Genomic DNA, 25396 nt, shown 5'->3' with positions numbered 1-25396 from the left:
TGAGTGTTTCAAATTTATTAACGTGATTTCCCAGAAGGTTTACGGCCCAGAAGCACTCCACTGTGTCACCTCCAAACAGGCCTGTGGCCTGGGAGACACCCGATGCTCATCCAAGCTGCCCTGGGAGACTCAAGTTATAGGAACCGAATCCCAGCTCCAAACTGGACGCCATCACAAATCCTAAAAAGAAAGGGTAAAGTCAATCACAGCGCTCCCTGCACCGTGCCATCGTGAGTTTCCGCTAGCCCCACAGTTCCACCTAGGCTAGTAAGCACTAGCTTTGGAGAAAGGAGAAGAGGGAGCGATAGAGCCTGTAAGATACTGCTGCTCCATCCCACCCAAGGCCCGCGTCCGCCCATCCACCTGGTGTCAGGACAGGAAGGAGGAGCAGGAGGCCTACACGTTGGGGCTGGCCCAGAGCACAGGATAATCCTGGGACTCACAATGACCCAGCATCCCAGTCAGCCAGATCTGTTCCTGATCCAGGAAGGAAGATAAAAAGGGTCACCACAGGTGTGCTCTCTGGAGAGTCCCGTGCGGCCTTTCTCATATTGGCACCAAGCACCCAGTTCAGGGTCCTCAAGGCGCAGATTCCTAGGTGCCCCCACAATGGACTGTGCAGCAGTCTCTCACTTCCCCGCTGAGGAGCCCTCGGAATTGGGGGAAAGCAGCTCCCATTGAGGCTGAGAATCTGAGCCCAAGTAGCAGTGTTCCTATACCCTCAGCCATGGGCCTAGGCTGCCAGTTCCATAACTTTAGAGTAAGGTCCATAAAAGAGACCATGGCTGCTGTCAATGCTTTAGAGACACCCAGAGGAGATCATTACACCAAGCTCTTCAGAGAACACACAGGCATCAAACAGCTCTGCTACCACAACTGTAAACACAGCAAAGATGTTTGTGCTGTGACACACACACCACAGAGCAATGCTAGGATGGGCACTCAAGATGCCATCCACAGTCACAAGACCAGGGCTCGCCAGGCCTCTGCATACCCTGTGGGCCTCCTCAGCCTCTATCTCTGGGCCAAGTGCAGGCAGCCTTCCTGCCCGACTGTGGTAATGCTCACCCCTCATGCCAGCCCCAGCAGTGGTCATCAGGAAAGCCCACTGATGCCTGCTCTTAACCCCCAGAGCTCTTCATCCTGGGTGGTGCGCTAAGTGTGGGGGACAGCGCTCGCAGGCCCCAAACAGAGTCCTTGACAGGCAAAGAGGAAGTCATCAATGTGGCTGGAGTGAGGGGTGAGGAAGAATAAAGAGGCTCGATTGTCAGCAGCCATTCTCTGAGGCTTCTGCGTCCATGTGTACTCTGCCCACCAATACTACACCCCTCCCCGGGACAGCTGTGCCCAGTCAGGATGCCCTTCCCACCCGTGTCCTCAGAAAGTCCAGCAAGGTCCCATCTCGGGGCCTCTTGCCCTCCTTAGTTGCAATGGTGTCCTTCCTGCAGCTCAATGAGCAGCTGGAGCAGCCCTGACTCACTGCTGGCTCCCACAGACCTAGCCTGGGGAGTACGGCTGTGACAGAACTCTAAGGGTCCCGGACAAGACAGCACCATAAATCATTCGGGATGGCAGTCAAAACACTTCAAACTGTCTCCCTTTGTAAAGGCCTCAACTGCCAATTTCAGAGCACCTGGCTTAACGCTAGGGGCGGGGCTACAGACAACTGTCCACCCGCCAACTGCCTAATTTTAGAAACTAGATGAAACTGAGGTCATATCCCTCAAATGTTACCAAATTCCACCCTTGCCAACAACGCTGCAAGCCAAACACACCAGGGAATGGTATTTCCATGTTCAAGGCTGGCTCCAAACTTCACTGCCCACAGCAAACAGCTGCTGCCATCCAGGCAAACAGTTGTAACAGCCTGAGCCAGGACCTCCCCCACTGCAGCAGCCGACTGCTTCTTCATGGAGGCTATATTCTGGACTAATCTTTGAAACATGTGTCTCAGGTTTAACTAAGAGAGGCACAGCTGAGGGGTCTTGAGCTGTAAAGAGCACAAACTAATAAAGGGCCAATTAGTAAAGAGACTCAAAAGCAAAGCAATTGCTTGGCACACACTGCCACCCTGTGGTTGCTGTCAGTATTACAGCAGCATGGGTCACAAAGGCCGAAGCACTAAAAGCAACAACCACAGTGCCCACTATAGCCCACCACACTCTCAAAGCAGGTGAACTGGCCCAGAGCACACCTGAGAAGCAACTCCTGAATTCTGGCTCTGACTTGGCACCGACCTGCAATCACAATGATTCCTGCAGGGCTTCCCAGGGACATGGGCCTCGCAGCTAGCTGGCTACAGCTACAGCTCCACCTCATGGAAGGCTGCACAGAGCAGTTAGTTCCATGCTGAAGACTGAGGCAGCTGCTGAGGAGCTACCTACTATGCACCAGGGACCTAGGAGCATTAGCCCCTTCTCACACTGCGCTGACAGCAGCAACTGTGGCCATGTCAAACTGCAGGCAGCAGGCATGGTGTAAACAGGACACACCACCCAAGGACAAGAAGGGCAGCGGCCTCGGGAGTCACAGCCACCACATCCAGACCACACAACAGCAGAGCAGGAAACATCACCTTCCATTCTCTGGCTAGCAAAAGAGACCCAGAGTAGCTAAGTAACCTAGTCCAGACCTACCACAACGCAGTGGGCACCTGGCATGTGGCCCTGGGGAGAAATCCAGATTGGATAAAGTTCTAATCCCCTCACTCAAGCATTTGTATCATCTCCCTGTGAGACTGCCTGTCAGGAAGGTGCCCTAGACAGGAACTTCCCACCAGCACCTGTCTTGACTTCTGACCCCAGAGCCTTGTCATTCAAGCTTCCTATGTATAATAATCCCTGAGTCTCCAGACACTTGCACAATGCCCACAAGATAATACAAGAGATGGAGTAACTTCTACAACCCTAGCAGCACTTGACTGAATTCGTGTAACACAGCCACTGCTCCACATCCATGGGTGGAGTCCTCCAGCCCATGGCTAGGCTGCGGTGGCACAGGGAAGCCCTCTCTACTGCACACTTCCAGTAAGCAGAGTCAATACTTCCCCCCTGGTTAGCTGCTCAGAGGAGCAGAGCGCACACTGGCCCGGGAACAGTAGCAGTAGTGGTCCAGGGAAGTGCTAGGTATCCCTTTCCCCCCTCAGCTATAGTTAACTTTAGCTAACTATTCAATATCTCTTCAAGTCCCCGACCTTAAAGCCACTGAAGTGAGCAGCCCAGTGCAAACCGCAAATCCCCAGAGCTGACACAGCCCACGCACCTGTCGCCCGCCTGCACGCCCATAGGAATGCAGTAGTTCAGCTCCAAACGAGCAATGTTGCCGAGCCGGAGGACAATGCCCGCTCCATAGGACCAGCGGATGCATTCAGCCAGCTTCCGGATGTGGGCTTTGGGGCCCTCGCCTGAAACAGCAAAGGTGATGTGTGGCTCCCTACCCGGAAGGGCCCCTTAAAGCTGGGCCGAGCTACTGGAGCTTGGTATAGGATTGGGTATCTGCTTCCCACTCTCCTAGAACAAGCTGAGTTGAGTGTCAACTCGCTGGGTCTGGCTATCCTGAACCCTCTGCCTAAAAATGCTCTCCCAGCAAAGCAGCTGGGAGGCCCCATGCCCTACCTCAGAGAGGGCTCGAGGCTCCCAAATTGTTCAGCTCCCTCTGGGAGCACCTCTGAGCTCTGGACCCTAATGACACCAGAGAGCACTTGAAGCTCGTTTGTAGAGTAAGAAGCAGCCCCTCCCACCCCCCACCCCCCCCCTTACACGATGGCATCAGGGAAGGCACCACCCCGCACCATAAGGACTTACAGCCGGGGCAGACTCACCATAGTTGAGGTTGCACAAGTTGCCCGCATTGAGGAAAAAGTGGGTTCTGAAAAGCTCTCCAAAGCCACCTTGGCCTGGTCGGAAGGGCAACGGGGTGTAGAGGTGCAGGCCCCCGGCCCAGTATGCCTCCCCTCCCAGGTAGTCTCCTAAGGAGGGAGAATAGAATCTACTGACTCAGCACTGTGGGTTCCTGCTTTCAGTTCTGCTCCACAAACCAGGCGTGCCCCGCCTCCCTCCTTTCCGGTGTCCTTCCATACTCACACAGCTGAGGGGGCAGAGCACTGCCAAAGAACAAGGCTGCCCTGTGCCCTGTCCACAGTGCCTGCAGCGCTCCTCCTCCTAAAGCGGCCCCACCAAGCCTTGGCATCTTCCACCAGCACTATTCTCTTTATCTGGCATGTTGGGACAGTGTCCAAGCCCAGCCTGCTGGTGAGGCCAGAACCCAGGCTTTTGCCCCAAAACCCGTGGTTTCAACGTTGGCAGGCCGTCCCTTTCTGGAGTCAGTCCTCGGCTAAGCTATCCAGGAAAGGACACCTGCTGGGCTGACTTTCCTCAGTCCGCACCAGCTGCTTCCACCAGCCAGGGAAGTGTCTGGACTCCATGGGCCCACATCTGAGCCTTGGTAAGTTCTCCCCACGTGTGCCTCGCCCTCGCCCTCCATTTCTCTTGCTACTTTCATGGCTCTTTTGAGCTCTGTGGTTCCTTGCTTTGGGGCTCTTGACATTGTGACAGAAAAGCTTCAATTCTCTTAATTTCATGTTGGTCACCACAGGGAGGGAATGCACAAAAGCAGAGAAGCAAGGGTGCCTGGGAAACCTTTACTACAGTGTGTTCAGCTGTGGGGAATACTGCCGGGGAGACATTGGGGAACCCAGGGGATTCCAGCTGACCAGCACCCATAAAGTTGCCAATTACCCTCCAGTGTATTCCAAATGCATATAGTTGTCATATGTCTTTTTGAAAATGTGTATAAAGGCTCCAGAGATGGCTCAGCTGTTAGAGGATAGGCTCAAAACCAAAAATAAAAAAAAAATGTGTATGGGATTAAAGATGTACTACCAGATATGGTAGTACATCTTTAATCCCAGCACTCAGGAAGCAGAGGCAGATGGATCTCTGTGAGTTTGAGGTCAGCCTGGTCTACAGAGTGAGTTCCAGGACAGCCATAGCTATATAGTGAGACCCTATCTCAAAACAAAACAAAAGTATGTATGTGTTTGTTGTCAGCATGTATGTCTACACCATAGGTGTGCAGTGCCTGCAGACACCAAAGGAGGGCACCAGATCCCCAGAACTGGAGTTACAGAGGGTTGTGAGCCATCAGGTGGGTACCAGAAACCCAGGTCCTCTGGAAGAATAGTCAGTTCAGTGCTCTTTCACGACTGAGCTATCTCTACAGCCTTTGTGTGTCATTTTACACCTAAAACAAAACAGGGCCAAATTTAATCTACCTCTCCATCTGTGGCTCCTTCCTTTCCTAATTTTTGGATTGTCTTTAACTCCGAGAGATGTGAGCAAATGTGCATGTGTATAAACGCAGGTGCTTTCAGGACAGCTTCTGCCCTGGATTCCAGTACCAGTGGACAGCGCTACTGTCAGTTTAAAACAGACGACAAACCTCAGGAAAATCACCTTACTCACAGCCACAGATCTACATTGCTTCTACCTGGTTAAGACATTATTCGGGGAACCGTCGATACCAGAAGTGGCAGTGTATACCTCTGCAGCCCCTGGGAGCAAAGGCATAGGAGACAAGGCCTGCTGAGTCTTCTGAAAGGGGGCTGTGTTCTAGGACACAGGGCTACTTGGATAGCTGGTTTGAGCAGAGGTCATCCCCAGAGAACAGGACTGGCAAGGCTGCTGGAAATGCTCTTATCCTTATACTCAACAGGAAGTCCTGATGCTCGCACTGTTGCAAACTGGTATTTCCACTGCTTTGGGCCCCCAGAAATGACAGCCCATACAGAAGGAAATAACTGCATGTCTTCAAGTTTAAACTCACTGACCTTCGCTCTGGGGTCCAATGCTGTGCATGCTAAATCCTCGGACACTTGTGGGACCGCCCAGGTAAAACCTGCAGTAAAGTGACAGGTGTCAGGTCATTAGGTGAAGACCCATACGACCCACAGCAAGTGAGAAAGCAGCAGGGTCACAGCTGGTTCTGGGGAATGACATTGTCTCTACACAGCAGAACATTAGGAGAGGGTGGAAAAGATGCAAGTGAACATGATACCTATCAAAATCTACCCGACACCCAACAGCAGCTCACGCTAGGGATATGAGACACAACAGAGCCACATGGGGGAAGGTGAGCAAAGAGGATCATCCACCCTTATAAAGGATGGGCAGCTGTCTAAGAGATCCACCACAAAGTTCCCTACCAACCAGGCATCCTACGTGGCAGACATCCCCAGCCGCATTAGGTTGAGAAGGTAGAGTCCACATCACTCAACAGTATGGCATACCACGAGAGGGGCCAGATGATACCAGAGGGAAACAGACCACATAAGCATTACTCTGGTTTTCTACAGTGAACTGTACTATGTTCTAACTGTCAATGATAGAACCCAGGGTCTCCCCAAACGTTAGTCAAGTTCCTTATTGCCACAATGACCTTGAGTTCCTACAATGCCTTTTAATTAGGGGAGGGTGTTCTAATTTTTAAGGTATTTCTATATCTATCTATCTATCTATCCATATCTCCCTATATCTATAGCTATATCTATAAAGATATATTTTAGAGAAGGTCTTGCTATATAGCCCTCACAGCCTCAAACTTAAGAGACGCACTTGACTCTGCTCTCCCAAGTACTGGGACGGAAAGTGCGCAATACTATGCCCAGTTAGTACTAATGTTCAGTGATCAACCATGTGCAAAGCTGTTCTGTGCCCTAGGAAGAGTGGTCCAAGGGGCCGCAACAGTGCACAGGGAGCAAGGGTCTAGTTTTCCTGCCCCACATAAGTCGCTCTGACGTGAGGTCCACAGATGCTTTCACTGTCTGGTTGCTAAGCTTTCCTGAACAGTTTGCTGATATTAATAATGCAGACAAATGGCAAACGCTGTGCTTGGGTGATTCTAAAAAATTTATTTTTATGTGCTTTGCCTGCATGTCTGTTTGCGTAGTACATGCATGGCTGGTGGCTGAGGAGACAGGAAGAGGGTGTGTGATCTCCTGGAACTGGAGTTACAGACATTGTAACCTCCCTGTAAGTGCTAGACAAATCCCTGGAACCCACATGAAGAGCCAGATGCATAATGTGCAAATGCAATGTCAGTACTTCTACAATGAGATGGGAGATGGGGAGAGAGTCATGTGGAAGGCTGGAGCAGCCAGACTGGTGTTTGCAGCACAGTAGCAAAAACAAGAGACCCTGACTAAAAACAACGGGGAAGGTGATAATCAACTCTTGAAGTCTGTCTTCTGACCCTCCCCACCACATGAACCGCAGCATATCTGAACCTGCGCACACACGCAGACATGCACACACACAGAGAAAATGTTACTTATAAAGCCGTTTCATGACTCAGACTCAGTGGACAATCACTCTATGATCTCTCTATAACATTTAAGAAACGAGAACACAAGCTGCATATAAAATAGAGTGTCTTCACAGCTCACTCTGCACAACATATAAACACACTTCTAATTAGCCAAAAGGAGTCAGACCAGGGTTAAGGCAGGCTTGTCCTCTAGGAGGACGAGCAGTACTTTCGTAAATGTGCCTTTATTTTCACTTCTACAAGTGCTAATCAAATTCTTTCATCATAATAAAAAGAGAGGAAATTTATTTATTTATTTACATATTGGTTTTTAAGACAAGGTTTCTCTGTGTAGCCCTGGCTGTCCTGGAACTCACTCTGTAGACCAGGCTGGCCTCAAACTCAGAGATCCACCTGCCTCAAGGCATGTGCTACCACGCCAGGCTGAGAAAAAATTTAATTCAATAAAGTGTCCCAACAGAAAACAAGCAGCACTTGTTTTTTAAAGTACTGAGTACTTCAAAATCGGTTTCCACATCAAAACCAAGAGCAATCTACTGTAAAAAAAGAAAGACAATCCGAAGTCCAGAGGAACATGGGAGCCTCTGCTGGCACTGACCTGTCAGCGATGCTGGATGGCTTGTCACCAATGGGCACCAACATTCCGCCCCAGAGAGACGTGGAGAATACCTGTGCGAAGCAAACAGTGTTTCTTTCTGTCCCATGAGCACCAGCAGGAGGCTGCTCTACTCTGAACGCCCTTGGCATGCAGAGCAGAGCAGGGACACAGGGGACCAGGACTTGTGAGTTTGAAGAACTCATACAGAGTGCAGCAGGGCTTGGCTTGTGTTCCAGTCAGGACAGGACCCTCTTACATGAGAAGTCATACCCACAGGACAACCTGATAGAGGAGGGTAGCCAGGACCCTTCCTACATCTGCTCAGACCCCAGATGTGAGGGGACTGAGGCATGCAGCTCCTCAGGCTGGAGGTCTATACAGGCTAGGATGCTCCTGTAATCATACAGTGTAAAGATGTACGGGGGAGTCTCACTCTCCCAGGAGCAGCACCACCCAGTAAGGGGCCTCAGTGACACACTCTTTAAATCTTGTAGGTCACCCCAGTACTCATGGTGTTGGACTGGCCAGGGCCTCTGCTCATCTTGGGTCCTTTGCCTGTCCTGTCCTTGCTGACCCAACACAGCTTAGATGGTCTTCTTCTGGATGCCTCAGTGGGAAGGACTACAGATCAGAGTAGACGAGTGCACAGCGAACCACACACAAGACAGCACCCACACGGCGACAGGATGAAATCTCCCAACTTCACCACTGTCTGATGGCACACTCATATGCCCATCTGCTGGTAAGGCATTCTGGAAGCCACACAAGCTACACCACACTGACTAAAGGCACCTTTGTGGTAGACTTTGAAAGGGTAAGGGAAAGTGCTCCAGTCTGATGAAGGCTGGTCAGGCTGAGCTAGCTGTTCAGGTTACCTCACTTGAGACATTTTCAACAGTAGGTTTGCTGGGAAGTGACACCATCAGGAAATAAGCTAAGAAGCACGGATGCTCCACTGACATTTCCAACCAGTGGGAGCCACACAGTGATGACACTGCTGGCTGCATGGGGACAAGTCTCTGACCTGTTCACGGAGAAGCTGCTTCCACTCCTGGTCCTTCTCTGGGCTGAGGCCTGCCTCTGCTGCCTGGAGACCTCAGGGCCTCAGCAGACTCCCAGACCTGCCTACAGCCCTACCTGTACATACCACTACCTCTGCCTGGAAGGCAGCTTGCTGGGCTCCCAAGAAGAGCAGACCCCTACTTTCCTTCTTTCCAGCTCTGCATGGGCTCCTACTCAGAGGCATCTATACTCCACATTCCTACCTGCAGACAAGGTCCCAGTTCCTTCCTGCCAGAGCCAAAGATCCCGAGTCCTCTGCCCTCCTCCTATCTATCCTTCTACCTATCTTCTATCTATACATTCTCTTACCCACCCATTTGTGTGCCCATCCATCTATCATCCACCCATCCACCCCGTCCCCTCTCGCACCACATGCCACTCGTAGATGCCTCAAAAAAGCCATTCAGCTATTTCTGTCCCTGTTCTCTCCTCTGTCTCCTAAAATAAGCATTTTGTTTTGACATGGCCTCAGAATTAGAGCTATGGCCCAGATCCCAAGGTTCGTCCTCAGTCAGTCTCGCCATAAAGCTGAGGGACCACCCTGATCTTCACTTGCTGAACTCTGACCTCGCAGACACTAGCTCTCCACTGATGCCCCCTCCTCCTCCTCCAGGAATCAGCGGGATGCCACCTGCACTAAGCCATTTCTTCATTAGCAGTCACTGTCCTTCTCTTGCCCTCTACGCCCTGCCTCCCCCAGTTCTGCCCATCTCAACTACCAATCCTTCTGCTCCCTTTAGGTTCTACCTTCATGCTCCCACCTCCTGATGCAGCCAGGATGCAGGTGTGTGGTGGGGGAGTGCAGTGGGTGGACAGGATGAGTGGGTGGGCACACAAATGGGTGGCTAAGAGAAGAGATAGATGGACAGGTGAATGGAGGAAGGACAGGAGACGGATAGGTGGGTGGACAGATGTGTAGACAGATGAGTGGGTAGGTGGTAAAGAGGTAGGTAAACGGATCAACAGAGGGGTGCTTCCACAAAATATGCACAGTGGAGCCCTCCACCCCTCAGCCCCCACACAGGGAGATAAGAGAAGGTGGCTGGAGACATGCCTGCGCCAAATTCCTAAAAGGATGTTACAGCAGCAGAAGGCAGATGAAGGACAAGTGCCTGTGAAGGAAGAGCCTCGTCCCTCAGAAAGTGTCCTGAGAAGGCAGCGTGGGCAGAGGAGGACAGCAGTGAACATCGGGGCACTTCCAGCACCACTCTAGAGCACAGACTCCCAGAAAGCAGCAGGAGGGCATGCATCTGGGGGAGCTCAGCTGGGAAGGGGAGGAATGCAGGGAACTCAGAGCATGCTCCACACTGCAGGCACTGCAGCGGAGTCTGAGCAGTGCCAGGCAGAGAGGTAAGGCATGAGGAGCTCTGGGACGGCTCTGAGTGTGAGGACCCAGCACAGCCTGGCAGGCCATACACATGTTGACCGGAGGGATCTTAGATCCTCTAGGTTAAAACATCACAGCACTGGCTAACACCAGTGCTTCAGGTACTCAGGACCCCAAGGTGAAGGGTGACCCCCACAAGGCACGGCACAGGCTGGAGACTCACCGAATCCAACATGAGTGGCTTATTCAGTTGAAGTTCAAAGTCTTCCTTGAGGAAGCTCACATCCCCTCCAGTGTAGCCCGCCAGCTCCTGAAGGAAGAAGCCACAGGTCACAAAGACACAGGGGTTACTAAGCACTGTCTTTTATAATGACAGTTTTGTTGTTTGTGCCTTTCACAAGGCCCTGGCCAGATCAGCATCTAGAGAGAGTGAGCCACGTTCATGGCAGGGACATTTCACCTACAAACCTCCCCACTTGGTGCTGCTCTGAAAATGTAGACTGCATACCCCGCGTCTTGCCTGCACCATGAGCAGCAGGATGAGACCAGTTGGATCACCTTGGCCTATAGTGTGTCACCCAGCTCCCCTGTACCTTCAGAGCACCTGACCACACTACTTTTAAGGCACTCAACACTACTCCCTGTGGACAGCAGCCCCAGCACTGTGTACGACCGTCCTGTGCACACTTCACTACTCCCCAACCAGAAGCTCTGGCAAGAACACCACCTGGTTGACTTTGAGCAAGGCCCCTCTTCTTGGTAAGATAGACGAATTCCGAGAGTCGATGACCATGGCATGCTAAAAGAGATGAACGGAACATATTTTCACTCCAAGCAGCTCCAAGGGCAATAAACCTGCTGTGCACTGAGGGCTGTGGTGAGCATGCCCACAGTGCTTCACCTGTTCCTGCCTTCCCACGAGGGCATAAAGGTCTATGATGGTGTACCCAAAGACACCAGAGTTTCCCACGGACACTGACCAGCCTTGCTCCCTCAGAGAGCCCAGCACCCACCCTGCCAGCTCACTGCATTTTTTTTTCATTTCTGGAAGGTAAGATTCCACAGCTAGCTCTTAAACACACGTTTATCTCTTTCCACTGATGTCACAAGAAATAGTACGAGGCAGTGGAACTGGAGGCCATTGTCCCAACCACCCGTTAACTCCTCAGTGTCATCTCACTCAGCCCCATATCAGCAGAGACTACCAATGGGCCAAGGGCTCTGTCCACACATTTCTCCACCCAGAGAGCAAGTCCTACCGAGAGAGAGGACTTCAGTGAGTGGCCACTTTCCTTCCGCACAGCAAATGATGCAGTCCTGGAGAGGCAGCCCAGTTCCCGCCACACGCCCTCCCATTTGATGGTGTGACTGGTCTTCCATATGGGAAACTGTAACGGCACAGAAGGAAACCTTGTTCTGCACCCTTCGCACTGGAACAATGCGCTGCAAAGCATCCTTTGAAGGGAGGCATCACTGGCAATTTCTTTTCTCAGCACCAGGGAAAGGATGGATCAGTCCCTCGCTGGCACTTGATCCTCCCCAGCCCCAGCCTCAAGTTAAACTGTTTGAAATGAAAGGAAGTAGGGAAGAAGGAGCAGAAGAGGGCACGGGAAGGAAGATGAGGAGGCTGTAAACTGCACCTGAGCAGTGCTACTCTGCAGGTGAAGGAACAGAGCCACACCTAAAAGCTAGGGGTGACAGCAGGTGGCGGTCTCATCACAGTAAGATACAGTAAGACAGATGACATGACATACCCATTCAGCCCACATGACTGGCTGAAGGCAGACTCAGTAACCTGTCACCTGGATGGATCAGCCCCAGAAGAACAAGAAGACCAAGCCATATGAGGTCAAGGGCTTTCTTCCCATTGCTAGAGGGAACAAGCAAAGCCAGGTCCAGGTCTGCCCCACAGCAGATCTGCCCCACAGGCCTGTAGGCCTGGAGAAAATACAAGGCCATGGAGGGTAAGGAGGCACCAACCGAAGCCCAGTACACAAAATTGGTGTACAAGAATGTGGACCAAATTGCCCACCTCAGCACACAGGGGCACTGTGCAGGGCAGCAGGGGCAGCAGCCAGGCTCAGCAGTCACTCTATAGGAGTGTTATAACTCAGGTGTTCCCAAGAACCTGCCGCCAGTAAAGCTCCGTAATCAACTCTTCTTTCTGTGAACACAGGGCAGCTCTTAGCGAGCAAACCACTTACTCATGGAGCCACACTGCTGTCTCCATAGTAACCATCAGGAGTCACAGGGCCAGACTGTGCACCTATAGGGCCCAGTTACACTTAGGGTGGCCTGAGACACAGCCAGCTCTGTCTGGCCTTGTCCTTCAACCCGTGCCAACCCCATGCCATCCTACACTTCAGCCCCTTTGCGTCCATTGTTCCAAGTAGAAAGGAAGCCTGACTCTTTCAGGGTGAGCTCTTTGAAAAATCTAGGAAAGAAACAAAAGGGAGAACCAAGGAGAATGATAGGAGAAGGCACTGGGTGCTACAGTCAGTCAGGAGCACAGACGCCACAAGTCCAGCGTGGACACCAGCCAGCTCTGCCCCCAGCTCCCTGCATCAGCTAGGTAGGAGACATCTAGCCAGGAGAAGGCCACCAAGGGTGAGAAATCTGCACTCACCCACCCATTCCTCTCTAGTCAGTGAGCTCACTGTGCCCACCCTGCATGCAGGGCCGGGTATACTCACACTGTACTCGGCAGACACTCCTCTGTCGGTCTCCCGGAGTGAGCTCCACGGGAACTGCCCGGTAACTTTATATAAGTTTACAGAGAAGCTAGGAGACAATGGGACAGAGCTTTAACAGTGGGTCTGTGCAAAGGGCTTGCACTCAGCTAAACCACAGGCCCAATTAGACTACACAGGGGCTCATCCTCAGAGCAGCAGCCACGGCAGAGGCAGCTGTGGCATTTCACACTCAAACCATCTACTTTAACTTTTAAGTCAGGCCACTGAGCTCAAGGACCCGTGTGGCTTCCTACTTTCTCTCGAAGTTTCCAGGCTGTGGTTTGAAGAAGGACAGGCCATAGGAAGTTTCTTTGGTTCCATAAGAAAACTGAAAAGTCACTTTTTCTGCACGTCCCAGGAGATTGGGGAGTTTGAGGCCGAGCACCTGAGGGAGGGAAAAGGACAGAGCTGGCACTGGACCAGGGTAAACAAGGCTCAAGCACACACAGCCTTTGTTTCTCACAAGGCGCCCCTGCCAAGCACACGGCATCCCATACAGGATGACGGCCACATTGACCACCTAGGAAGCTGGAAGGCAGAAGTCTCCCACCTCAACCCCAAACCTCTTCCACTGAAGCATAAAGGAATCTAAACAAGAGCATTAATGTGCTCATCTGGCAGGCACTAGGGTTAGTATCACTACAAACAACCTCGACTTCATGCTGACCAGCTCTAGTGAGGTTAAAGGGAAATTGTAGATAACACCCAAGTCCATAAGCCGGCAGGTTCCACAGCAACTCGCTGTTTTTCCCAACAGGCACACCTCAAAAGCTTACACTCAAAGGACTCTAACAACAGTGAACGTGATGCCCTACCATACTGCCTTCGTTGTTCCCAACCATGGTATTGTAACTGCCCGTCAGCCTCCTGAGCTCTGTCACTTCAAACGTGACATCTAGTCCATTTGGCAGTGCATCATCACCTAAAAAGTAAATATTTCAAAGGGTCAGCAGTCAGCACGGCTCAGTGGGTACAGGCACTCACTACGCCTGCCAACCTATGCTCGATTCCCAGGACACACATGTCGAAGAAAAAAAACTGACTCCTGCAGGCTGTCCTCCAACTGACACATCAGTAACCATACATATACACATATGTGCACACATACATATACACGTATAAGCTGGGAAGTGGTGGTGCACATGCCTTTAATCCCAGCACTCAGGAGGCAGAGGCAGGCGGATCTCTGTGAGTTCAAGGCCAGCCTGGTCTACAGAGTGAGTTCTAGGACAGCCAGGACTGTTCACAGAGAAACCCTGTCTCAACAAACAAAACAAACAAACAAACAAAAAACAAAAGCCACATACATGTACAAACCAAAACACAGCTCTACACCTAACACTGACCCTGCTCTGTCCCGGATACAGCCCCAGCTGGGAATGCACCCTCCTTTGAAAATGTTGAGTCCTGTTCAACCAACAGCCAAGCATGGGATTCATATGATGGTAAAGACTTTATCACCCTAAGAGGATACAAGCAACACAGTACAGTTCAATGTCCTCCATCCAGCAGGGTGTGAGCAGTGTCTGAGCTGGAGGTTTCTACCTCACAGCCCACCAAGGCCGGGGATGCTCTGCAGAGAGAGGTCAAACCCTCAGGGCTGGGGTCTCAGAGGAGAGGGTAACTCCTGCCTTCTGCCCAGGGCACCTGCTGGGTGCTTCTACTAGACACCTGCATAGCCTTGGGACTGTTTTGGTTTTTATTTTGTAGTCCTGGCTGGCCGAGCACTCGCCACACAGACCAACCTGGCCTTAAACTCACAGAGAACCAACCACCAGTCTCTGCCTTCCGAGTGCTGGGATTAAAGGTGTGTGCCACCACACTAAACTCTATTTGTTTTCTTTTTTTCTTTTTAGAAGACTTCACTTTTCAGGGTGGTTTTGGTGTAAGACAGAACAAAAAGCAAAGTTCCATCAACCCTTGCCACTCTGGCATATATCCCCACGAATAACACCTCACATTCACAAGGTTCATCTGTGACAACTGTCAAGCCCACATTCACAGCAGATCGGTGAGATGCAGTGTACCATGTGCACAATGACAGGTTTATAATGCCCTAAGTAGTCTCTGCTGTTAGGTAATTCTATTGTGCAGTCAGAGTAAAGAGCTGAAGTCACAGCCAGAGAGGAGAGCTGACCAGTGTAAGGCCATATCCAAGAGGGACTGGAGAGAGCTGAAGCCACGTGCCAACAAATGGGCACCAAACTGACCCTGGGGAAGCAGGGCAGGCCTGCAGGTCAAACTCTATCATTGACTACTGGGCCAGAGACAAGTTACCTAAAGGCCCAGAGCCTCCGTTCCATAAGTGAAATGTTCAGAACCCTCACCAGTGTCCCCAGGAGCGCCCATCTCCTATCTGACTCATTAGTGGGTCCTGAGATTTACCACAAATTAGATCATAGGCCCCCACCCACTCCTCTGCTGTGATGAAACCCACAGGTGTATCTTTAGAGATGGCTAACTCCAAGACCTGCCTGAGGGACCTTTGGGAGCACTCTGCATCTACCCACATGACTGCTCTGTGACCCTGGAGGCTACATGGTGGCACCCGGATACTCTCCCATGGTACCTACCATCACACGTGTCGATCAAAACATCCACTTGCCTAAAAATTCCTAGGCGAAGCAGTTTTTCACGGGCTTCATGAGCTCTCCGCATTACCTGGGAGAGGGACAGACCAAAGAGAATGAGCTCTCCTAAGACCCAGGAGCACTGAGAGCCATGTGACCTGTAAGTGCATGCACCGAGAGGTGTGTGCAGCAGGAAATATCTGTGAAATTCCATGAGGAACAGTGTGGTTGTTGGGCTGGAGTACAGTTGGGGGCTCAGCAGAGAGGACTGAGCTTGAGGTGCCCTGAGCACTGAGCAGAAACCACAGCATGTGACAGCAACACCGTGGGGATGGACACGGGGAAAAGCTGATAATGGAGCTGCAAGGTGAACCTGACTAAGATGGAAAGCAGCCACCAGAGCGAGTGCCAGACACAGAAACCATCCAGGACAGCGAGTGCCAGACACAGAAATCAGTCAAGAGAGCAAGTATGAGACACAGAAAAGGCCAAGGATAACAGGGAAAAAAGATAACACACAGGACAAACGCTCAACCCTGGTGACAAAATGACACAAAGAGATCCTAAGAAAGAACATACGCTGAGAAACCACAGGAGAACAGGTGCCTTGCAGTGAGAACCCGGCACATGCCTATAATGCCAGAGGCTAAGGCTGCTGGAGGCCAGCCCAGGCTACATCGTGAGATGTTGTCTAAACAAACAAAAAAGCAAAGCAAAACAAAACAGCGAGAGAAATGGCAAAAATTTAAAAAGTATTTGAGAAAGGGTGAGATGGTTCAGTGAGCTATAGTATTTGCCTCGGAGCCCTAGTTTGATCCCAGGGAGGGACATACATACAAATGGAAATAATGATAGAGCACTCTGTGTCTAATGGACGGCAAGACCTTAGAGTGTGGCACTCAGCTCTGGGGAGTGGACCTTCCCTATTCCCATGCAGGGGTATGGAATGGTGGATCTCCTTGAAGACCAATATGCTGCCCTTGAAGTGACAGAACATGTGCTCTTTGACCAAGTAACCCTACTTGTACTGTACACGCTACAAGCCCACAGCCATCATGAGAGCCAAGCCCTCAGTTTAATGTCCACCAATAGAGACACAGTAACAATAGTGTTTGAGGTGAGGCTTCTCAGACAGTTGAAAGAACTGCCCTCACAATGACACAAAAGAATGTTAGTGCTCCCTGCCACCTGGGTTCATCCCAGTCAATGGCACACTGAGAAGGACATGTTTGAACCTGAGCTGGTCTCTGAGAGTTGTTAAGCAGTGGCAAGACAGCGTGCACATTCACACCAATATGCACTCCACCTGACGGTTTATACCCCTTTATGTAACTGGCCTGAAACATAACCTTAAGCTTTAAAAACACAAACTTTTGTTTGTTGTTTTGCTGACACTGCTCAAGCTTAGCAAAGAGGAGGCAGAGAGGAGCCAGTTGACCTGACCAGAAGCACACCACTGATGATCCCTATTAGGCAGGTCAGTGCTGTCCAAGAGCAGGACAGAAGGAAGCCACAGGCAGCTTCCTACTACAGCACAGGAAAGAGTCAGAGCAAGAGCCTGGCTGATGTGCAGTGGGCGTCCCCAGGGATCCCATGGTCTGGCTGATGTGCAGTGGGCATCCCCAGGGATCCCATGGTCTGTCTGGCTGATGTGCAGTGGGCATCCCCAGGGATCCCATGGTCTGTCTGGCTGATGTGCAGTGGGCGTCCCCAGGGATCCCATGGTCTGGCTGATGTGCAGTGGGCGTCCCCAGGGATCCCAGGGTCTGGCTGATGTGCAGTGGGTATCCCCAGGGATCCTAGGGTCTGGCTGATGTGCAGTGGGTATCCCCGGGTATCCTATGGTCTGGCTGATGTGCAGTGGGTATCCCCAGGTATCCCAGGGTCTGGCTGATGTGAAGTGGGTATCCCCGGGTATCCCAGGGTCTGGCTGATGTGCAGTGGGCGTCCCCAGGGATCCCAGGGTCTGCCTGATGTGAAGTGGGTATCTCCAGGGATCCTAGGGTCTGATTGATGTGCAGTGGGTATCCCCGGGGATCCCAGAGCCTGGGTGACATGCAGTGGGTAGCCCTGGGGATCCCAGGGCTCGGCTGATGTGCAGTAAGTATACCCAGAGGATCCTAAGGGCCTGGCTGACATGCAATGGGTATCCCCAGGGATTCCAGGATCTGGCTGACATGCAGTGGGTATCCCCGGAGGATCCCGAGGCCTGGGTGATATGCAGTGGTCATCTCCCGGGAGTTCCCAGAGCATTTAGCATGACCCGGTGCAGCTCTGATACTGAGGGTCAGGAGAAGTACAGGGCAGGTAGAGAAGACGTGACAGACTCATCCTTTCTCAGGATGAACAGAGGTAAAGACAGCGGAAGTTTGCATGAGCTATGGAGGTGCTCTGCAGGCTTGGGTCCCCCTACAGTCAGAGGCTGGGCAGAGCTGGGGACAGCCTTAGATTCCTCTGAAGTTTCAGGCCAAGAGTGCCATGCGAAGACAAACTTACCTCAATGAGGTTTTTAGCCTTAAAAACATCTCCAATTTCACAAATGATGATGTCATCCTTAGTCCGTCCAAGCCCATCAAAATGAACATGCTGAACCACCACCTAAATGTAAAAAGGGGACAGAAGTCACCACCCCAGCACAGGAGTGAAGCCAGAGGCAGGGTCTGAGACAAAGGGCAAAGTCTTTTCAAGTGTAATAATCTGGAATTCTTATTTCATTCTTTTTTAATTCTTGTTTTATTTTGTTTTGTTTTTAGAGATAGGGTTCTCTGTGTACCTTTGAAGCCTGTTCTGAAACTCACTCTGTTGACCAGGTTGGCCTTGAACTCACTAAGATCCGACTACCTCTCCCTCCCGAGTACCAGAATTAAAGGCATGCATCACCACCAATGGGCTCTTTTTTAAATTTTATATGTATGGGTGTTTGCCTACATGTATGTCTGCGCAGTATCTGAGTGCCTGGTTCCTGCAGAGGACAGAAGGCAGCATCAGATTCCCTGAAACTGGAGTTACAGATGTTTGTGACCGGCCATGTGAATGCTGGGAGTTGAACCCGAGTCTTCTGGAAGAGCAACACTCCTCCAACCCCTGTATTTTTGTTTGTTTTAAGCCCCTGTGTTCTTAAGATCTAGCCTTTGCCAAGTCTGTGCTGCCCGTGAATGAGCTCTGGCCTCTTCAGCCAGAGAACCCAAGATCATGTGGTCCTGTACACTTAAGAGTGAGGCCCAACCCTCTTCACATGGCCACCTCCAGCCTCTGATGCAGGATGAAGACCCTTCAGAGATGTCACAAAGCAGATAAAGAGTGATCCTTGAGGGCTGGAGAGATGGGTCTGTGGAGAGCCCTGACTGCTCTCTCAGAGGACAGAGGTTCAGTTCCCAGGACTGACATGGCAGCTAACAACTGTCTGTAACTCCAAGATTGGATACCCTCACACAGACATACATGCAGGCAAAACACCAATGCCCATAAAAAAATAAATAAATAATCGAGAAACAAAATGATCCCTGAAGCCGGGCGGTGGTGGCGCACGCCTTTAATCCTCTCTGTGAGTTCGAGGCCAGCCTGGTCTACAAGAGCTAGTGCCAGGACAGGCTCCAAAGCTACAGAGAAACCCTGTCTCGAAAAACTAAAAAAAAAAAAAAAAAAAAAAAAAAAAGATCCCTGACTCTTCTGGAAGGAACAGAATTATAAACTCAAAAACTAGGGCTACAGTTCCATAGTAAAGCACTTGCCTGGAGTGCAAGAGGTTGCCGGGCATGGTGGTGCAGAGGCACACCTTTAATCTCGCACTCGAAGGCAGAAGCAGGTGGATCTCTGTGAGTCTGAGGGCGGCCTGGGCTAGACTGACAGAGAAACCCTTATCTCTAAAAGCAAAATCAAGCAAACTAAAAGAGGATGCAAGAGGTTCAATTCCCTTGTGCCACCAAAAATGCATACATGCATCTAAACTTAAGTATAATTTGAGTCTATCTTTGAAAATTTTTAAAAATTTTATTTGATGCGTTTGAGTGTTTACCTGCATGCATGTATTTGTATTACATGTGTGCAATGTCCAGGGAGGCCAGAAGAAGCCATCAGATCTTCTAGACTCTAGGATTTAGAGCTAGAGTTACAGATGGTTTTGAGCCCCCCATGGGTAATGAGAACCAAATCCAGGACCTTTGCAAGGGCAACCAGTGCTCTACCAACTAAGCCATCTCTCCAACCATGAAATTTTTAAAAAAAATTTTTTTTTTCAGTAGAAATCATGCCTGCCTAAACCAGCCACACCAACTGCCACCCAGGAAAACCTGAGACACAAGGAGCTACTGTCCTAAAGCCAAGTGTCTCTGCTTGCATGGGTGACAGGAGAGCTCCTTTACTTCTCCACAGGGGCTTACCAGGAGAACATTCCAGAAACAACCACATCAAGATGTTCCATAGAATACTCACATCTTTGTTTTCCAGAATTTCCTGTTTTGCTTCAGGTTCAACTTCCACAAACTCGGCTTCTTCCCCCAAAGCTCCAAAGTCAGGTCCATTCGACGGAAGAGGCTCCAGACTCTGCAGGAGATAGAGGAACGGGAGATAACAGAATTTGCAATGAGGACAAGCCAAGCCTCTCCACCTTTCAGCTTCAGGTGGTGCCAGAAAATCCAGCACAGCTGCTCCCCTGGGTGTGTGGGGTGGAGACAGGATGGGAAATAGAAGGCGGGTAAGTGATGGGCAGGTGCAGGTCCTAGGGGCAGTGCTTAATAACCGTGTTCACTGGGTTATAGTAAGTAAAACAAAGATTTCAAAGAAGCTTGTGCATGCTCATCAATGGGCCAGAAAGCAGGCTCTTTCCACAACCTGAGTTGTGCGGCACTGGGGACTGATCCTAGACCTTCACACATAGTGGCCAAATGCTCTAAACCTGAACCTCCTGAGCTTGCTTATTCCGTTTCTTTAGTTTTCTGAGACAGGGTCTCTTCTCAAATACACTGGGCAGCCAAGGATTCCCTTGAAATCCCTCCTGAGTCTGCCCCTGATTCCAAGTGACAATATAAGGCAGACGGTGGTGGTGGCACACGTCTTTAATCCCAGTACTTGGGAGGCAGAGGCAGGTGGATCTATAACAGCTAGTTCCAAGACCACTAGGACTATTATACAGAGAAATCCTACCTCAAAAAACAAAACAAAACAAAAACCAAACAAAAAAACTAAGTGACAATATGAACTGTCCCCACCTCAAAACACAACAAAGGCCAGCCATGGTGGCACATGGCTAGAACTCCAGCACCAGGCTAGGGCAGAAGGGATTCTATCCCTAAACAAATAATCACAAGAGCAACTTCTCTCTCTCTTTTAAGATTTACTATTTATTTATTATGTATATAGTCCTGGCATCAGATCTCATTACAGATGGCAGTGAGCCACCATGTGGTTGCTGGGAATTGAATTCAGGACCTCTGGAAGAACAGTCAGTGCTCTTAAACTCTGAACCATCTCTCCAGGCCAAGAGCAACGTCTTAATAAGCTTTCTGGGGGCAGCGGCTAGGTGAGCATGACTGGGAAGACTGGAAAACACACTTTTTCTACACATAACATACACACAATACAGTGTTTTATCTGTGTGTGCATGGAACATGAAATCAGGAGCTTTTCCGTCACCAGTCTCTTCCTGTAAGTGAACACCCAAAATTGCTGGGACACTTTATGTTAGAGAGAGCCAGGTGTCCCTGACGTGAACTCGGAGTGGCAATTTAGGGGACCGTCAAGAACAGGCAGGCAGTCCTGGCTACCTCCTCACTCCACGCTCGTATGCAGTCAAAGCCCCTCTCCAGTGCATACACATGCTGACAGCTGCAAAGCAAGGAGACCCTGGGACTGCCATTCCCTTCTCCTTCTGGGGTGCTCAAGGTCTCTGTCACAGGAACCCTATACACAGCCTCTGCAGCAGGATAAGGAACCCAAGTGGATCCTGTCTCCTCCCACACCTGCCATAAAGACCGGTCCTCAGACTCCCATCCAATATAAGCACCTTCATCGTGAGGCCATGTTGGTTCCTTGAATTGTCTAAAGATCTACCTTAATGCCTTCTGTCTTTGTGGGAGGGGAGGTACTAAGGTCTTGAATTAACCATAATTCTCCTGCCTCTGCCTCCTGAATGCTGAGCAACAACACCAGGCTAAATATCACCTCTTAGGCCATTTTGACTGACTGACTCTGTGTGTGTGCATGCAAGGTAAGAATCAGGGTCTCACATACCCAGGAATGGCCTCAAACTCACTACACAGGCAAGTAGAGTCTTGAACTCCTGACCCTCCTGCATCCAACTCCCAAGTTCCTGGGATTATGGCCACCATGCCTGAATCCAAAGGGACACCTCTTAAATGTTAAAAATTTGTGGCTTCAGACAGGTTTCCTTTTTTTTTTTTTTTTGTATTCAATTCTTATTCACAGGATACTGATTAAATACAATTTTTTTTTTACTTAGTAAAACCACTAAATCTCCGTGATGAAGGGAAAAGAGAAAAGCAGGCACGTGCCTATAATCCAGCACTCCTGCAGACAGAGGGCTGTGATTTCAATGCCAGCCTGGAGTGCTTACCAAGGGTGATGAGGAATGCATCATTTCATGTCACTACCCACTGGTTTTGTGGTTAAGTGTTTTTAAAACTAAATCACTATTAACTTCTCATAAGTATGGAAACTCTATTGGGCAAAGCAGGAATATGTACATGGATCCATTCTTAATCCAACAGTTGGCAAATACGCCTTGTTTTGGCAGGGTTTGTATTCCATTATTCTAAAAAGTCCCAAAATGTCAAAGCATGGGACAAAGTTTATCAGAGACCACCAGCCCCGTAATCGGAAGGTAGATGTTAAAATAGGATGTCACTGTGGTTCACGCTTCTGCCAAAGTGTGGTGCCTCCAGGACCTGTTTTCTAATGGAGATTCACTCACCACATCTTGTTTGCTTTGTTTTTAGACAGGGTCTCACTATGTAGCCCCAGCTGTCCTAAATAAAACTCACTAAAAAGACAGGGCCAGGCTTGAACTCACAACAGATCCAACTGCCGCTGCCCCCTGAGTGTTGAGGTTAAGGGCGTGCACCATCATGCCTAGCAAATAGATCAGTAATCCCAGCTACTCAAAAGTATGAAGGATTCCAAATTCAAGGCCTGCCTGGCCTACTGAGTGAGCTCAAGGCAGGCCCTGACAACCTAGAGAAAGGCTGTCTCAGAATTTAGAAATATTTAAAGAGATCTACAGACGTAGCTAGGGAGTGCCTGCCTGGAGGGCACCCATGGTGCTGGGGAGGACCTTGCCTAACAGGCTCCTGCAGTATTCAAGAGAGCACTGGAGCCGGAATTTGAACTGACTATTTTGGCAGGTAAAGCCGAGTGTAGACGTGAGCAACAGGACAAGGAATGAGCCCAGGGCAAGAGCACAGTTCAAAGAGTGCAATGGTGTGTGACACAGCTGTGTGCAAGTGGTGTGCCCCAGTCTGGAGGCCAGGTTGGGGCGCTTGCTCTATGTGCTGTTGGAAGTAAAGGGACACTACCAGAAAATGAGTCACAGGGCAAGGGATGCTGTCAGCACTGTGTGCTGCTGGCTCCAGGACTCCAAAGGTCTTGATCTGAGGACATTCTGAGGCTCTGTGACTCTGGACAAATGGCTCATTCTCTGGCCTTTGGGAACAATTACAAAATAAAAGGGTTTGGCAGTAAGTGGCCAACTACTCATTCAATAACACTAACATAGGCTGTTGGCTGGAGCTAAGGTACGGTACTGGGCCCAAAAGACTACCCTCCCCCCTCAAAAATGGAGTTGGTTAGGAAGAAGTTCTGGGTCGCTAAGCAGAAACTAACTTGTTCATCAGATCTTAGGAGCCATGAGGAAGAGAACAGGCAAAAGCCTCAAAAAGAAAAAAAAAGGAAAAAGAAAAACCCACTCCAAGGCAGTAACTAAGTCGAGCATAACTGATACATGCCTGTAATCCCAGCCCTCAGAAGCTGAGACCGCACCTGCTGATGTGAGGCCAGCCTGGGCTACACCACAGGCAGAAATAGACAGGGAAGCCGGGCGTTGGTGGCGCACGCCTTTAATCCCAGCACTCGGGAGGCAGAGGCAGGCGGATCTCTGTGAGTTCGAGACCAGCCTGGTCTACAGAGCTAGTTCCAGGACAGGCTCCAAAGCCACAGAGAAACCCTGTCTCGAAAAACCAAAAAAAGAAAAAAAAAGAAAAAGAAATAGACAGGGAAGGTGGAAATGATGGGCCAGGACAGTCTCTTCTCCGCTCTGCTCTGCCCACTCACAGAGGAGAGCTCATTCTGCTGTACAGAACAAAATGCAGCCCAACTCTAGGTAGCAAGTAAAAGCCAATTTATGAGTACTGGGGGCTCAAATACAGGAGCTGCCTCCAGGGTCTGACACCTGTATTAGATGCCCTAGACTCCACATGGTAGGAGAAAACTGCAAGTTGTCTTCTGACCTCCACAGGGGCACACACAAAATAAACAAATGCATGAAACCTTTTAAAAGCAAGAGCACTGGGCTGGAGAGATGGCTCAGCAGGTAAGAGCATTTGCTGCTCTTGCAGAGGACCTTATAATGCGGCTCACAGACCTCCGTGAGTACAACTTCAGGTGATCCATCGCCCCCTTCTGGTCTCCACAGGCTCTGCACACAAAGTGCACGTACACACATTCAAACACTCTCGGACATCATCATCGTCATCATCACCATAATAGAAAGTCTTAAAACAAGTCTGTTAAATAACGTGTTCGTATCTTGTCTTCTGACAAGCCCTTCTTCCCCGCCGCGCTCCGGTAGAGACCGGTGCTGTGAGGCCACCCGGGAAAATTCCGCGGAGTGACCTTGGGTCAGTCACCACAGTCCTCAGGACCGCTACAGTTGCAGGCCCAAGCGGCTCCCGCACCCTCCCCGCTGCCCTTGCCCCGGGAGGCGCAAGTGTCCCGACCGACCGCCGCGGGGCCTCTCACCCGGGCGTGCACTGTCCCCATGGCTCCCTCTCCGGCTGCTGCCCCGCGGAAGTGCCCGCGCCCACCCTAGCTTAGTTACAGGCACAGACGCGAGGCTACAGGTCACGGAAGCTGCGCGCCGACCATCGCCATATTGCACAGCCGAGGGCCCGCCCCCTGGCTCAAGAGCCTCCGCTCATTGGTCCATATGCGACAGTGACCCGGATGTTGTTCACAGGGAAGTCCTGTGCAAGCGTAGAGCACGTAGTAAAGCCCAAAAAGTTGATCTGGGCTGAGTGATCCACGGGGTGAGTACCGGGCTGAGCCCGTTTTGAGTGCCCAGACCTGGCCTTCGTTCATGGTGGCTTACACCGGCCTAGTGGTTGGAGCCTCATCTTCTCTTCTAAGGTGTGACCTAAGGGTGTAGGGATGAGAGACTCCTGGAACGGGGCACGGAACCTAGCTTGGGTCAGCACCCTAACACTTTCGCTCAGATCCCGTAAAAAGGGTGACTGTGGGGGTGGGGGCGTCTCTAGCGGGCTCAGTAGGTAAAAGGCTCTTGACGCCAAGCCTGACAGCCTAAGTTCAATCCCTCAGACCCACATGGTGGAAGGAGCGACCAAACTCGGAAGTTGTCCTCTGATCTCCTCACATATAATAAAATTAAAGAGTCAATAAAGATTGCCTTCGCAGACTCCGGGAAACATGTTTGGTTTTACTTTATCTTTCAATTAAAATAAATTTACATCATCTCCCCTCCTCTCCCCGCCTCACGTTTTGTTTTGGTTTTTCGAGACAGGTTTTCTCAGTAGGCCTGGCTATCCTGTGTCCTGGG

The 25396-nt window shown here is 50.6% G+C and overlaps 1 protein-coding gene across 1 annotated transcript; it reads right to left on the bottom strand.

Annotated features, from left to right (window-relative positions):
* Samm50 (SAMM50 sorting and assembly machinery component) lies at window positions 1-24739 on the bottom strand. The gene is made up of 15 exons (XM_075960200.1): window positions 24583-24739; window positions 20044-20154; window positions 18109-18210; window positions 15616-15703; window positions 13858-13964; window positions 13297-13427; window positions 13004-13091; window positions 11570-11698; window positions 11038-11109; window positions 10534-10620; window positions 7922-7992; window positions 5828-5895; window positions 3821-3967; window positions 3262-3403; window positions 1-180 (listed from the first exon to the last, which is right to left on the bottom strand). The coding sequence occupies exons 1-15, from the start codon at window positions 24601-24603 to the stop codon at window positions 135-137; spliced, it is 1410 nt and encodes a 469-aa protein (XP_075816315.1). The 5' UTR covers window positions 24604-24739; the 3' UTR covers window positions 1-134.
* Between the last annotated feature and the right edge of the window lie 657 nt (window positions 24740-25396).

Source organism: Microtus pennsylvanicus, chromosome 2 (genome assembly GCF_037038515.1).
Source record: "Microtus pennsylvanicus isolate mMicPen1 chromosome 2, mMicPen1.hap1, whole genome shotgun sequence".
NCBI classification, from domain to species: domain Eukaryota; kingdom Metazoa; phylum Chordata; class Mammalia; order Rodentia; family Cricetidae; genus Microtus; species Microtus pennsylvanicus.
The sequence above is the reverse complement of the archived record's forward strand: the minus strand, read 5'-3'. Positions and strand labels throughout refer to the sequence as shown.